This window comes from Serinus canaria, chromosome 25 (assembly GCF_022539315.1).
Source record: "Serinus canaria isolate serCan28SL12 chromosome 25, serCan2020, whole genome shotgun sequence".
NCBI lineage: Eukaryota > Metazoa > Chordata > Aves > Passeriformes > Fringillidae > Serinus > Serinus canaria.
Genome location: NC_066338.1, coordinates 10,833,293 through 10,846,958, shown reverse-complemented (window position 1 = coordinate 10,846,958; position 13,666 = coordinate 10,833,293). Strand labels below are relative to the sequence as shown.

Here is a 13,666-nt window from a genome sequence, read left to right as displayed (position 1 = left end):
GCAGCCCAGGAGAGGAAGCTCCCTTTGTTTGCTCGGCTCCAGGATTTTCCCTGCTGGTTCCTGCTCTGAGCAGCGGCTGGGGAAGGTCGAGCCGGGACCGCGGGCAGGGGCTGCACCCGGCGGCACTCCTGGGGTTGATCCCCACTGGTTACTCCTTCGTGCCTCAGTTTCCTCAGCTGAGAGCTCTGGGGGAGGGCCCTGCGGTCCCCCCCTCCTCTCCGTGGGCCGGACGGGGCCAGCACCGGGCGCTGGGCTGGGCTGAGCCCTGCCGGTTCCGGGGCAGCTCCAGCTGAAGCCACTCCAGCAGCTCCTGCTCTGCGATCGGGAGGTGAGTCGGGGACCCAGGCAGCAGCTGAAGCGCCCGAGCCCCCCAGTCCTCAGCTGGATGGGGATACCCTGTCCCCACAACCTCCATCCCACGGGGCGTGGGGACCTGGTGGCACTGGGAGCCCTGGGGTGAGACCAGCGCTGCCCTGGAGTTGTGGGGGGCTCTTTGGTTCCCACCCATGGCTGCTGACCCTGGGGTCTCACCCAGCAGCACGGGGGGCTCAGACCCCTGCAGGGGGGTTCCCTAGCCATCTCTAGAGGCTGCTGGGACCACCCTCCATCACCCTTTTTTTGGCCCATCTTTCCCCACCTTCTCCTTGCTCGTGAACTTTCCCCGGGGCACCGATAAGCGGGGCTGGGTTTACAGCGCTGCTCCCCAGCTGTAAAGTGGGGGTGAAGGTCACCCCCGGGAACGTGACTGCGCTGTCACAGACAGGTGAGGGATGGAGGAGACCTGGAGGAAGCAGCTCGTGGGGGGTGACCTCTCGGGGGGCTTGGGCTCCCCTCCCCGGCTTGCTTCCCCCTGCCAGGAAGGAGGGAGGAAGCGGAGGCTGAATTAATCCCTGCCCCAAGAATAGGATCCAGGTGGCCGCATTTCCTGCCCGGGTCCCCGCTTCCCCCAGCATCCGGCTGCCCCCAGCCCCACCACGGGGTCCTGGGCACCAGGATACCCCAGCAAGGAGCCCCCCGTGCCTCTGTGGGTGTGTGGCTGCCTTGTCCCCTATCCCCGGGGTTGGGGGGAGCAGCCAAGACCCCAGAGGCTGCTGAGGACCTGGCGGGGCGTTTTGGGGAAGGGGTTGCGGGTCGGTGGGTGCAGACCCCGCCATGCCCCGTGCTGTGTCCCAGCTGCCCCGGAGCTGCCCGGCCATGGAAGGCACCTCCTCGCTGCTGGACGCCGAGGCTGTGGCGGACCTGGTGCTGCTGGACCCGCTGACAGAGGAGTCGCTGGTCCAGACACTGCGGGAGCGATTCCGCCGGAGCGACATCTACGTGGGCAGCGGGACTGGGGGGGTCTGGGGGGGCCACAGGGGCTGCTGGGGTGGGAGTGGGGTATGGGATATGGGGTACGGGATATGGCATATGGAGATTGGGATATGGGGTATGGGGATTAGGGTATGGGATATGGGGTATGGGATATAAGGTATGGGGCATAGGATATGGGAAGGGGATTGGGATATGGGATGTGGGATATGAGGTATGGGATGGGGAGTGGCAGGGCTGTAGGGTCTGGGATTGGGATTGGGATATGGGATATGTAATGGGAAGAAGATATGGGGTCTGGGATGGGGATTGAGAGGGCTGCAGGGTCTGGGATGGGGATTGGGATATGGGATATGAGGTATGGGGTGGGAAGAGGATATGGGGATTGGGGTGTGGGGTATGGGATGGGGATTGACAGGGCTGCAGGGTCTGGGATAGGGAATGGGGTATGGGATATGGGATGGGGATTGACAGGGCTGCAGGGTCTGGGATAGGGAATGGGGTATGGGATATAGGATGAGGAATAGGATATGGGATGTGGGATAGGATTGGCAGGGCTGCAGGGTCTGGGATGGGGATTGGGATATGGGGTATGGGATATGGGATATGGGATGGGGATTGACAGGGCTGCAGTGTCTGGGAAATGGGATATGGGGTATGGAATGGGAAGAGGATATGGGGACTGAGATGGGGATTGAGAGGGCTGCAGGGTCTGGGATGGGGAATGGGATATGGGATATGAGGTAAGGGGTGGGAAGAGGATATGGGACTGGGATGGGGAGTGAAAGGGCTGCACATTCTGGGACAGGGAGCAGGATCTGGGGTCTGGGATGAAGACAAGGATCTGGGATGGGGATGGGGAGCACCAGGACCTCCCAGCCCCTCATCCCTGCTGTCCCACAGACGTACATTGGGAATGTGGTGATCTCAGTGAACCCGTACCAGTCCCTGCCCATCTACACCCCGGAGAAGGTGGAGGAGTATCGCAACTGCAGCTTCTTCGCCGTGAAACCCCACATGTGAGCGAGCACGGGCAGGCTGGCAGTGCCCTCCGTCCCCTGGGCTGTGCCAAGGGTATCACTCCTGGGCAATCCCATGAGAATCCACTTGGGGCAACAAAGCAGCCACAACGGGAGGGTCTGGGCGTTTCCTGAAGCCCCCAGACGGCTCCAGCCCCTTCCAACCCCTCCTGCCCCCAGCTATGCCATCGCTGACGATGCCTATCGCTCGCTGCGGGACCGGGACAGGGACCAGTGCATCCTCATCACCGGCGAGAGCGGCGCCGGCAAGACAGGTACAGCCGGGGCTGCAGGGGGGGCGAGGGCACGGTGAGGGGCACAGCCCCAGTGCCCACGACCCCCCCCAATGACCCCCGCCCCTCGCCGGCAGAGGCCAGCAAGCTGGTGATGTCCTACGTGGCGGCCGTGAGCAGCAAAGGGGAGGAGGTGACCAAGGTGAAGGAGCAGCTCCTGCAGTCCAACCCCGTGCTGGAGGGTGAGTTCCGCACGTTCTGAGCTCGTCCTCCCGCATCCCGGACCTGCCGGGGCTCGGCGCTGTCCCCCTGGAGCGCACCGTAACCCCCTCCTCTCCCGCAGCCTTTGGGAACGCCAAGACTGTCCGGAATGACAACTCCTCCCGATTCGTGAGTGACCCGGCCGGGGGGGCTGGACCCTGCTGGGGCTGGGAGCACAGAGGGGATGGGGATGTGGGCATGGGGGGAGTGGAGCTGCCAGTCCCACCAGGACCCCCTTCCCTGACCCAGCCCCCTCCCCCAGGGCAAGTACATGGACATTGAGTTCGACTTCAAGGGTGAGCCCCTGGGAGGGGTCATCAGCAACTGTGAGTACCCACCACCCACCACCCACCCCACTCTGCACAGCCCTGTGGGAAACTGATCTGTAGAAAATGCTCCAAACCTGACAGAAGGTTCTGTCATCTGTATACAAACCTTGAGATAAAAAAAATACTGATTTAGACACACTGTAGAATAAGACAGATGTTGTTAAGAGAGAAACAGAACGAAAACCAAATTTTAAAAGGTAGCTGTACAAAAAAGGCTTCATGAAGCATTGCAAAATTCAGAGAACTTGCAGAATACATTATTAAATTATTCAAGTGTTTATTCTACTCATTATCCAAGCCACAACATGACTTAATCCAACGTGACCCCTCCCTGCAGACCTGCTGGAGAAATCCCGCATTGTCCGGCACGTGAAGGGCGAGAGGAACTTCCACATCTTCTACCAGCTCCTGGCTGGGGCTTCCCCACAGCTGCTCCGTAGGTCTAGTGTGGGGGATTTGGAGGTGGAACAGGAGCTGGGGAGGATCATGGCTGGACTTCCACCTCCTCTCCCCTCCACCAGAGCAGCTGAAGCTCCGCCAGGACTGTGGGCACTATGGATACCTGAACCGGGAGGGCTCCAGCCTGCCTGGCATGGATGATGCAGCCAACTTCCACGCTATGCAGGTACCCACGGGAATACAGGACCCCCCCAAAAAATCATGGAGCCCACCTGTCCTGGTTTAGAGCAAATTTGGGAGAAAACCTCCAAAAGGGGGTCCCTCCAGAAAGCAAACCCACACGGTCCCTCTCCCCAACCGGTTTGGGAAGGATTCCCCAGAGAGAATGGGGAATTTGTTTAACAGGCACAGCACCCCCAGCACACAAAATGAACAATACTGGGTGACACCACTCTGTCACTGCTCTGAAAAAGATGACAAATTCAGAAAGTCTCTCCTGGGGTGGTCGCTCTGTTATCAGTCCCTCCACTCTGGGGCAGCTGCTGCAGCCACAAGGTGCAAACTCTCAGTGTTTGCCAGGTCCCAGTCTGGAGCAGGTTCGAGTGGTTCCAAAAAAAGAGAAAGGAAAAACAGTCAAGGAAAAAATTCGGACTGCTTAGCTAAACTAACTAATGAGCAGGAGCAAAAAGCAAGAGCAAAGCAAGAAGCAAAAGCTGCACTCTGTACTGCCCTGTCTGTGTGTCCTGCCAGCCGTGGGGGAGCGGCTGATAGCAAAACCAAAACAAAACATTCACTCTTCAGAGCCAGCCTAGAAGGCACAGACCATAACATCCAGCATAAACAGAGCTCAGGAATGGGGATCCAAGCACCACAACGTCACCCTAGGACACTGCCCCATCCCCTGAGCTGTTGTGTCCATCCCCAGGATGCCATGAGGGTCATCGGCTTCTCGCCCGCCGAGGTGACAGAGCTGCTGGAGGTGACGGCCGTGGTGCTCAAACTGGGCAACGTCCAGCTGAGCAGCAGCTTCCAGGCCAGCGGGATGGAGGCCTGCAGCATCAGCGAGCCCCAGGGTAGGCATGGGGGTAGGGATGGGGATATTGGGGTGGGGGGAGCCCTCAGCCCCTCCTCAGCTCTGGCACTCTCCTGACAGAGCTGCATGAGATCTGCGAGCTGATCGGGCTGGAGCCCGGCGCGCTGGAGAGGGCCCTGTGCTCCCGCACGGTGAAGGCGCGGGATGAGACGGTGCTCACCACCCTCACTGTGCCCCAGGTGAGCAGGACCAGCCCCAGCCTGGGGCTTGTGATATCTCAGGTCTTTCGCTGGTCAGAGTCACCCCAAGATAGGTTAGAAAGTCTCTTTTCCCAGCCCGAAGTCAGAGCTCTTCAGTTCTTGATCTCAAGTTTGTTTATTGTATCTTATCTATAAAATTCTAGCAAGACACTCAGAGGCACTCTGCCTGCCCCTGGGGGTGGTGTTGTTATCTTTTTATACTAAAAACTACGTGTACAATATTTACAATAACTTCCCAATCCCCATCACCTCTGTTAGACAGTGAGCTTCTACTCTAAACCCATCCAAAAGTGCCACCATCACAGCAGAAGATGGAGGCCAAGAAGAAGAAGGAGAAAGGCTGGACACACTTAGATTTCTCCATCTTGCCCTCTGAACCCCCATTCTAAAAACCCCAAAAAATCTATTTCTCACCCTGTGATAAATTCATTATCATTCTATTTAAACTTTCGTGGCTTGTAATCCTTCAGATAAAGGTTGGGAATTGTTTTTTCCAAGGGCTAAATCAAAGGCACAGGGGTCTTGGGCTCTGTGCCAAGGTCTCTGAGCCCCCCCCAGGCAGGGTCTCGAGTCCTCCAGGGCAGCCAGAGGAATTTCCTGGGTTCCAACAATGTTATAAAACAATTTATGCTGAAGGAAATTAAAACCACAGCAATTTGTGTTCAAAGCCAGTGTCAGGCAACAAGGAGTAATAGGCTAAGTGATAAAAATGGAGATTCAAGCATCATCAGATGACTGTCTCCAGGGATGTGCATTTCAAGGGATTTTTTTCCATCTGACAAGACCCCAGCAGGAGACATTTGATAGTCAGAAATTTATCCCAGAAAGTTTTCACCTGTCAGGATTCCAGCAATTATCCACCAGTTCCAGGAAGCGAGGCAGCAAGAAAGAAAAACTGTGATAATATGCTAAAATATGCTAAAGAAGAGCCCCTTCCAGAGCCCAAAAACCTGTGTAAAATGGGTCTCTTAGAAATGACTTTTGGAGACCCACAGGGACTTTGGTGCAATAGAAAATCCTGTCCCCCTGACCCTGATCACCTGGCTCAGAGTCGAGATTGTTTTGTGGCTTTTTCCAAATTTATACTTTGATAATTTAATAAATTTCCTGAATTCTTAAATGGGATGATTCATTTAGAACAGGCTGATGCCTGGCAGCCCAGCACGAGCCAGCACCAGCCCCTCTCCCCTCTCCCCAGGGCTACTACGGCCGGGACGCGCTGGCCAAGAACATCTACAGCCGCCTCTTCGACTGGCTGGTGAATCGGATCAATGCCAGCATCCAGGTGAGCCCCAGGAGATCCTGGAGCCCCAGCAGGAGCCTGGACCCCCACCCCACACAGGGCTCGACAGGAGACACAGGGCTCCACACCCCGTTGTGTCCCCAGGTGAAGTCGGACAAGCAGAGGAAGGTGATGGGCGTCCTGGACATCTACGGCTTTGAGATCTTCCAGGTGAGTGAAGGAGCCACCAAACCCCATTCAGGGGGTTGGGAGCAGCACTTGAGACATGGGGCAGGACCAGGGGCTTGGGAAGCAGCTGCCACACAGGACCCTCCTCTCTCAGGACAATGGCTTTGAGCAGTTCATCATCAACTACTGCAACGAGAAGCTGCAGCAGATCTTCATCCTGATGACTCTGAAGGAGGAGCAGGAGGAATATGTCCGAGAGGTACCTCCAGCCCTTCCCAGAGCACGGCCCCAAGGAGCCTTCAGCCCCCCTGGGATGGGGAAGTGCTGGAGACAGCTCCACTGCACGTCCCTGCCTCTCCCCGCTCCCTGCTGAGAGCACATTCAATGGCAGGAAGGGATTTGGGATCCTCAATCCCGTGGCCGGATGTCCGGTTCCTGCCCCACACCAGCTGGGGGTGTCCGTGGGGCAGGGTCTGGCTCATTCCTGTGTCTGACCCACATCTCCTCTCAGGGCATCCAGTGGACCCAGGTGGAGTTTTTTGACAACAGCATCATCTGCAACTTGATTGAGAACGTGAGTTGCCCACCCAGTGCTGGGATCTTGGGGTTCCAGCTCCTCCCCCACAGCCCAAACTGGGATCCACTGGGGCCGGTTTGGGGTGACACCTTGATTGAGAACCCACCCAGTGCTGGGATCTTGGGGTTCCAGCTCCTCCCCACAGCCCAAACTGGGATCCACTGGGGCTGGTTTGGGGTGACACCTTGATTGAGAACCCACCCAGTGCTGGGATCTTGGGGTTCCAGCTCCTCCCCACAGCCCAAACTGGGATCCACTGGGGCCGGTTTGGGGTGATACCTTGATTGAGAACCCACCCAGTGCTGGGATCTTGGGGTTCCAGCTCCCCCACCCACAGCCCAAACTGGGATCCACTGGGGCGGTTTGGGGTGACACCATCCATCCTGGTGACACCATCCCTCACACAGAGCACCACCGGGATCCTGGCCATGCTGGATGAGGAGTGCCTGCGGCCCGGCGTGGTCAACGAGGACACCTTCCTCAGCAAACTCAACCAGCTCTTGGCCACACACAAGCACTACGAGAGCAAGGAGACGCAGAACGCCCGGCACGTCACCGACGCCAGCCTGCCACCGCGCTGCTTCCGCATCCACCACTACGCCGGCAAGGTCCGGCGACGCCTGCTCTTCTTCCCTGCACCCCGATCCTCTTCCCTGTGCCACACTCCTCATCTTAGCACCCTGATCCTCTTCTCAGCACCCTGATGCCCTTCCCAGCACTCTGATCCTCTTCCCAGTGCTCCAATTCTCTTCCATGTCCTGATCCTCTTCCCAGTGTCCTGATCCTCTTCACAGAACCCTGATCCTCTTCTCAGCGTCCTGATGCTCTTCCCAGCATTCTGATCCTCTTCCCAGTGCTCCAATCCTTTTCCCAGTGTCCTGATCCTCTTCCCAGCACCCTGATCCTCTTCTCAGCGCCCTGATCCTCTTCCCTGTGCCACACTCCTCATCCCAGTGCCCCGGTTCCCCTCCCAGTGCCTCAGTTCCCCTCCCAGTGCCCCGGTTCCCCTCCCAGTGCCCCGGTTCCCTTCCCAGCTTCACACAGGAGATGTGGGGCTGGACTGGGAGCAGGCTGGAGATGCTCCCCTCCCTGCCCGGGCGCTGACCCCACTGCCCTCCCCAGGTGACCTACAACGTGACGGGCTTCATCGAGAAGAACAACGACCTCCTCTTCCGCGACCTCTCGCAGGCCATGTGGGCGGCCAGGCACGCACTGCTGCGCTCGCTCTTCCCCGAGGGAGACCCCCAGAAAGTCTCCCTCAAGCTGCCCCCACGGCAGGCTTCCAGTTCAAGTCATCCGTGGCAATGCTGATGAAGAACCTCTACTCCAAAAACCCCAACTACATCAGGTACCGGCCCCTGTGGTATTTTCAGAGTTCCCCAGATGGAGGAGGAATGGTTGGATTTGATTCCGTGTTCTTAGAAGGCTGATTTATTATTTTATTGTTTATATTATATAAAATAATGCTATACTAAAACTATACCAAAGAATAGAGAAAGGATACAGACCGAAGAATTAACAAGGTGCTAATGAAAAACTCGTGACTCCTTACAGAGTCCTGACACAGCGGGATGGGGATTGGCCATTAAGTTAAAACAATTCACATGAAACCAATCAAACAATGACCAGTTGGTAAACAATCTCCAAACCACATTCCAGAGCAGCAAAACAGAGGAGAAGCGAGTCAGATAATTATTGTTTTCATTTTTCTCTGAGCCTTCTCAGCTTCCCAGGAGAAGAAATCCTGGCAAAGGGATTTTTCAGAAAATATGACAGTGACAATCCCCGGCAGAGCCCCCTGGGGGTGTTTCTGGCACCCCAAACCCCCCTAAACCCCCGCTGGGCCCTGCAGGTGCATCAAACCCAACGACACCAAGTCAGCCATGGTGTTCACCCCGGAGCTGGTGCTGGCTCAGGTGCGGTACCTGGGGCTGATGGAGAACGTGCGGGTGCGGCGGGCGGGCTACGCCTTCCGCCAGCTCTACGGCCCCTTCCTGCAACGCTACAAGATGCTCAACGCCCAAACGTGGCCCCGCTGGGACCGTGGGGACAGGTACGGGGCTGGCACCCCCTGTGAGGGTCAGCTGGCTGCCAAGGGGGGCTCTGACCAGCCTCGTCTCTGCCGCGGTGCAGGGAGGGGACCGAGGTGCTGCTGGCAGGTCTGGAGCTCCCCGCCGAGGAGCTGGCGTTCGGCCACACCAAGATCTTCATCCGCTCGCCACGCACTGTGAGTTTGGGAATGGGGGAGCCCAGAAGGGGTCCAGATTTGTCCTGGGAGGTGCTCGGGCTGCTCTGTGAGCCAGTGCTTGCCGTGGTTGTGCCCAGCTCTTCGACCTGGAGCGGCGGCGCCAGGAGCGTGTGGCCGAGCTCGCCACCCTCATCCAGAAGATGTTTCGGGGCTGGCGGTGCCGGACCCAGTACCAGCTGATGCGCAAGAGCCAGATCCTCATCTCTGCCTGGTTCCGTGGCCACAGGGTGAGGACAGGGCAGGTCCTGGCCACGCTTCCCCTGCCCATCCCTCTCCCCCTGGCTCTCCAAGCCCGCCCCGCTCACCCTCTTGTTCCCCCGCAGCAAATGAACCGGTACAAGCAGATGAAGCGGTCGGCGCTGATCGTCCAGGCTTATGCACGGGGCTGGAAGGTGAGGGCCGGGCAGCCCCAGGGCCACCAGGGCCACCATGGGACTGACCCGGTGTGGGGGAGCAGGGTGGGTGGGGACAGGGGCTCTGTGTGCCCCACGGTGGCACCAGGAGCTCCGTGCGTCCCACGGTGGGACCAGATTCACCCTCATCTCCTCTCCCCGTCTTTCCTCCTTCTCTCCTGCCTCTCTCCTGCCTCTCCCTCGCTCTCCATGTCTGTGTTGGTGTCCCCTCCTCGGGCTCCCTGGGCTCTCACCCCCGCAGTCTCGCCGGCTCCTCCGGGAGCTGAAGTCCCAGCGCCGACGCCACGCGGCCGCCACCACCATCGCTGCTCACTGGAGAGGGTATCAGGTAACGGGGCCACGCGCCCTCAGGCCGCCTCTGTCCTTCTGTCCGTGCCGTCTGTCTGTCTGCCCACCTGTCGGGCTGGAGCCTCTGTCCTCTCCACTGGGGCCAAACAGGGATGGGGGATGTGGGGGTCGTGGGGGACGTGGGGGATGTGGGGAACACGGGGGACGTGGGACACCCTTGTCCTTTGTGGGGCTGGTGGCGATGTCTTGGTGTCCTCACCACTGGTGCTGTCCCCTCAGGCACGCAAGACCTACAGGAAATATTTCCGTTCTGGCGCCAGCACCTGCCTGGCCAACTTCATCTACCGGCGACTGGTGAGTGGGGCTGGGGGAGAGGGGTCCATGCTGCCTTCCCAGCCCCCTGCCCTGCTGGATGCCCCTGTCCTCTCCTGACCCCCTGCCACGGTGTCACCCCCAGGTGCACAGGTACCTGGTGGGGCTGGCAAAGAACCTCCCGCCGCTGTCGGTGATGGACCGGAGCTGGCCCCCGGCGCCCTACAGGTTCCTGGATGATGCCAACCAGGAGCTGAAGAACATCTTCTACCGCTGGAAGGTGGGAGCAGGGGGAGATGGGGAGAGTTCCAGGTGGGATCTGGGTGCGCCAGCTCACCTGAGAGAGGTCTTTGGTGGCACCAAACCATCCCCTCCCTCGGCAGTGCAAGAAGTACCGGGACCAGCTGCCAGCATCGCGCCGGGCGCAGCTGCAGGCCAGGCTCTGCGCCAGCGAGCTCTTCAAGGACAAGAAGACCCTCTACCCCAAAAGGTGCCAGGGCAGGGGGCTGGGGGTGCAGGGGAGCTCAGGGCAGCGGTGGCTGATGGCCTCATCCCCAGCCTGCAGCAGCCTTTCCGCGGGGAGTACCTGGGGCTGAAGCAGAACCCCAAGTACCAGAAGCTGCACGCCGTGGCCAAGGACAAGCTGGTGATGGCCGACGCCGTGAGGAAGGTGAACAGGGCCAGCGGAAAGGTGAGATCTGCTTTGGGCCGTGCCCTGGGCACTGGGAGGGCACACGGGGACACCGTGACCACCTGCTCTTGGTGACCACCTGCCCACACTGACCCACTGCTCTTGGTGACCCCCTGCCCACGCTGACCACCTGTTCTTGGTGACCCCCTGCCTGCTGACCACCTGCTCTTGGTGACCCCCTGCCTACGCTGACCACCTGCCCACTCTGACCACGTGCCCACACAACCACCTGCTCTTGGTGACCCCCTGCCCATGCTGACCGACCCCCTACCCACACTGAGCCCCTGCCCATGCTGAGCCCCTGCCCACTCTGACCCCCTGCCCACTCTGACCACCTGCCCACGCTGACCCCCTGCCCACGCTGACCCCCACCCACAGACAGTCCCACGCCTGCTGCTCCTCACCACCGAGCACCTGGTTCTGGCTGACCCCAAAGCCGCCCAGCCCAAGACCGTGCTCAGCCTCGGTGACATCCGTGGTGTCTCGGTCACCCGCTTCTCCGACGGCTTCCTGGCCCTGCACCTCAAGGAGGTACCTGGGGAGGGGCACTCTGGGGGCTCAGGGGGTCCCCAGCAGGGCTGACCCCCTGTTTGGCCCACAGGTCTCCACAGTGGGGGCCAAGGGTGACTTCCTGCTGGTCAGTGACCACCTCATCGAGCTGGTCACCCGCCTGCACCAGACCTTCGAGGCCACCACGGGGCAGGCGCTGCCCCTGCACATCACTGACAGGTGTGGGCGGGGCTTTGGTGGGTGTGGTTACAGTGGGTGGAGTCAGAAGGGCAAGACTACAATGGGTGGGGCAGGAAAGGGCTGGGGACACGGAGGGTGTGGCTTATGTGGGTGGGACTAATGTGGGTGGGGCTAACTTGGGTGGGGTTATTGTGGGTGGGACAGGGCAACACCCAGGGGAGATCGAGGTGGGTGGAGCTTCCAAGGGTGGGGCACCATGTGAGTGACCCGATTGGCTGCAGCAGGAAGCTGCTGAGGAGTGGGTGTAACCAAGGCAGCTGATTGGGCAATGAGGGGATGGGTGTGGGCGTGTCCCCCACCCACCTGTCCATCCTGACCCCTCCTCTCCTCTCCATCCTCCCCTCCCAGGTTCTCCACCCGCTTCCCAAAGGGCGACGTGTCCATCACCGTGGTGGAGTCCCCCAAGGCCAGCACCAACGGCCCTGTCTGCAAGAAAAAGGGCAGCAACAAGATGGAGGTCCTGGTGCACTGAGGGGACCCTCACCGGGACCCCCACCCTCACACTGGCACCCCTGACACCCCCCTTGTGTCACCCCCACCCCTGTGGGTGCTGGCAGCACCCAGGCATTGCTCCAACCCCATTAAAAGGATGCTGAGGTGTCGGTACCAGGGTGGTGTCACCTCGTTCCAGGTGGGGTGGGACCTCAGGGGACAGTGCCCAGGTTGGAGGGGCACAGCCCAGCCTGGTGATGTAGCCCCTCATCCTGGCCTCCCGTTTTTCTGGCTTTTCCCGACGCCTGATTGCAGCCAGCACTCGACTTGTGGTGATTGGAAAGGCTCCAAATTGTGGCCACTTTTCCCATCGAGTGGCTCACAGCTCCTGCTGCTTCAGAGGCAATTTCTTGGCGGCCGTGGGTGGCTGCATGTGAGGTCCCCGTCATCCTCCTGCCTGCACTGGATGTCCTTGTCCCCCTGCCCAGGGTCCCCCCACCCTGCTGCAGGACACCCATGGCTGGCACTAGAGCTGCACCTGGGGACCAGGGACGTGGAGAATGGGACGGAGGGAAGTGCTGCACAGCCCCAGTGACACTGCAGGACCTCCATCAGCCCTGCACCCCCCAGGTGCCTCAGGACCACCACCAAGACCCCCGTCAGTCCCGTAAGGCCCAGGACTCTCTGGACCCCCAGCAATCCTGCAGCTGTCAGGATCTGTGGGACCCTGCCAGTCCTCCAGCCCCGAGAATCCTCAGGACCCCATCAGCCCTACAGCCCCCAGGTCCTTCAGGAGCTCCATCAGTCCTTCAACCCCCCAGGATCCATGGCACCCCCACAGGCCTCAGGACCTGCAGACCCCCTGCCAGTCCCCCAGAACCCTCCAGACCCCCATCAGTCCCCCAGCCCCCTGAACCCTCAGGACTCCCACCACTCCTGCAGCCCCCAGGACCCCACAGCCCTCATGACAGGGTCTCCCCCCCTTTGCTGCCTTTTCCCCCCTGCACTCATCAAGCTCTTGACGAGCGTTTTTATCCTGTCCCCACACATCACCCGCGTTTCCTTCGGGAGCTGCCAACTCCCCGTCACGTCACCATCAGCACCAGCTCCCAGGTGGGCCCCGGAGCTCCGTTTGTCGTGCATGGGGAGCGTGTGCGGGCAGCTCCCGCACGTGGGCGGGGCACGTGCGTGTGCACGGTGGCACTTTGGTGGCCTGGCCGTGTCCCAGCACCGAGGGCTCCCCGCTCTCCGCCGCCGGCTCCGTCACGTCCCAGCACAGGGACCTTCCCCTCGCCGTAAACAAGCCCGGGGCACCGCGGCTCTTCACAGCTGCGTCGCACTTGGCATCTCACAAGTAGGTGTTATTAATTAATTAGACCGTCTCTGGCCAGGCTCCGATTTAATTAACGTTCCCGGCACTGCAGATGCTGCCCTGCCCCGGGCTGTGTTGCCACGTGAGCCGCCGCTGCCGGCCGCCTTCCCGGGGGGCTGCCGCAGCCACCGGAGCAGTCGCCGCTGCCTGTTGCTTGGGATGGAGTCCTTGGCTCTCTTTTGTTGGCCCAGTCCTTCCCTCTTTCCTTGTGCCCCTCTGCTTTTCCCCCAAATTTTCCTCCCCGTCTTCCACCTTGGCACATCCTGGCATGAGAGCGGGCAGGCCGGGCACGCCGCAATGGGGCAGGGTGTGAGGTACCTGTGAGCGTGT

General features: G+C 60.1%; 1 protein-coding gene across 1 annotated transcript; it reads left to right on the top strand.

Annotated features, from left to right (window-relative positions):
- Positions 1-86: 86 nt before the first annotated feature.
- MYO1A (myosin IA) lies at positions 87-12,086 on the top strand. Its single transcript, XM_050983790.1, is given in 30 exon segments — positions 87-328; positions 1,174-1,317; positions 2,212-2,327; positions 2,508-2,602; positions 2,698-2,802; positions 2,904-2,950; positions 3,084-3,147; positions 3,488-3,586; positions 3,672-3,775; positions 4,475-4,622; positions 4,703-4,821; positions 6,041-6,127; positions 6,230-6,295; positions 6,408-6,512; positions 6,765-6,827; positions 7,238-7,438; positions 7,953-8,100; positions 8,103-8,178; positions 8,683-8,883; positions 8,964-9,057; positions 9,156-9,305; positions 9,402-9,470; positions 9,733-9,819; positions 10,059-10,133; positions 10,237-10,371; positions 10,475-10,581; positions 10,650-10,782; positions 11,161-11,313; positions 11,384-11,511; positions 11,881-12,086. Coding segments are annotated over 29 exon segments (3,222 nt in total). The 5' UTR covers positions 87-328; positions 1,174-1,194; the 3' UTR covers positions 12,005-12,086.
- The last annotated feature ends 1,580 nt before the right edge of the window (positions 12,087-13,666 follow it).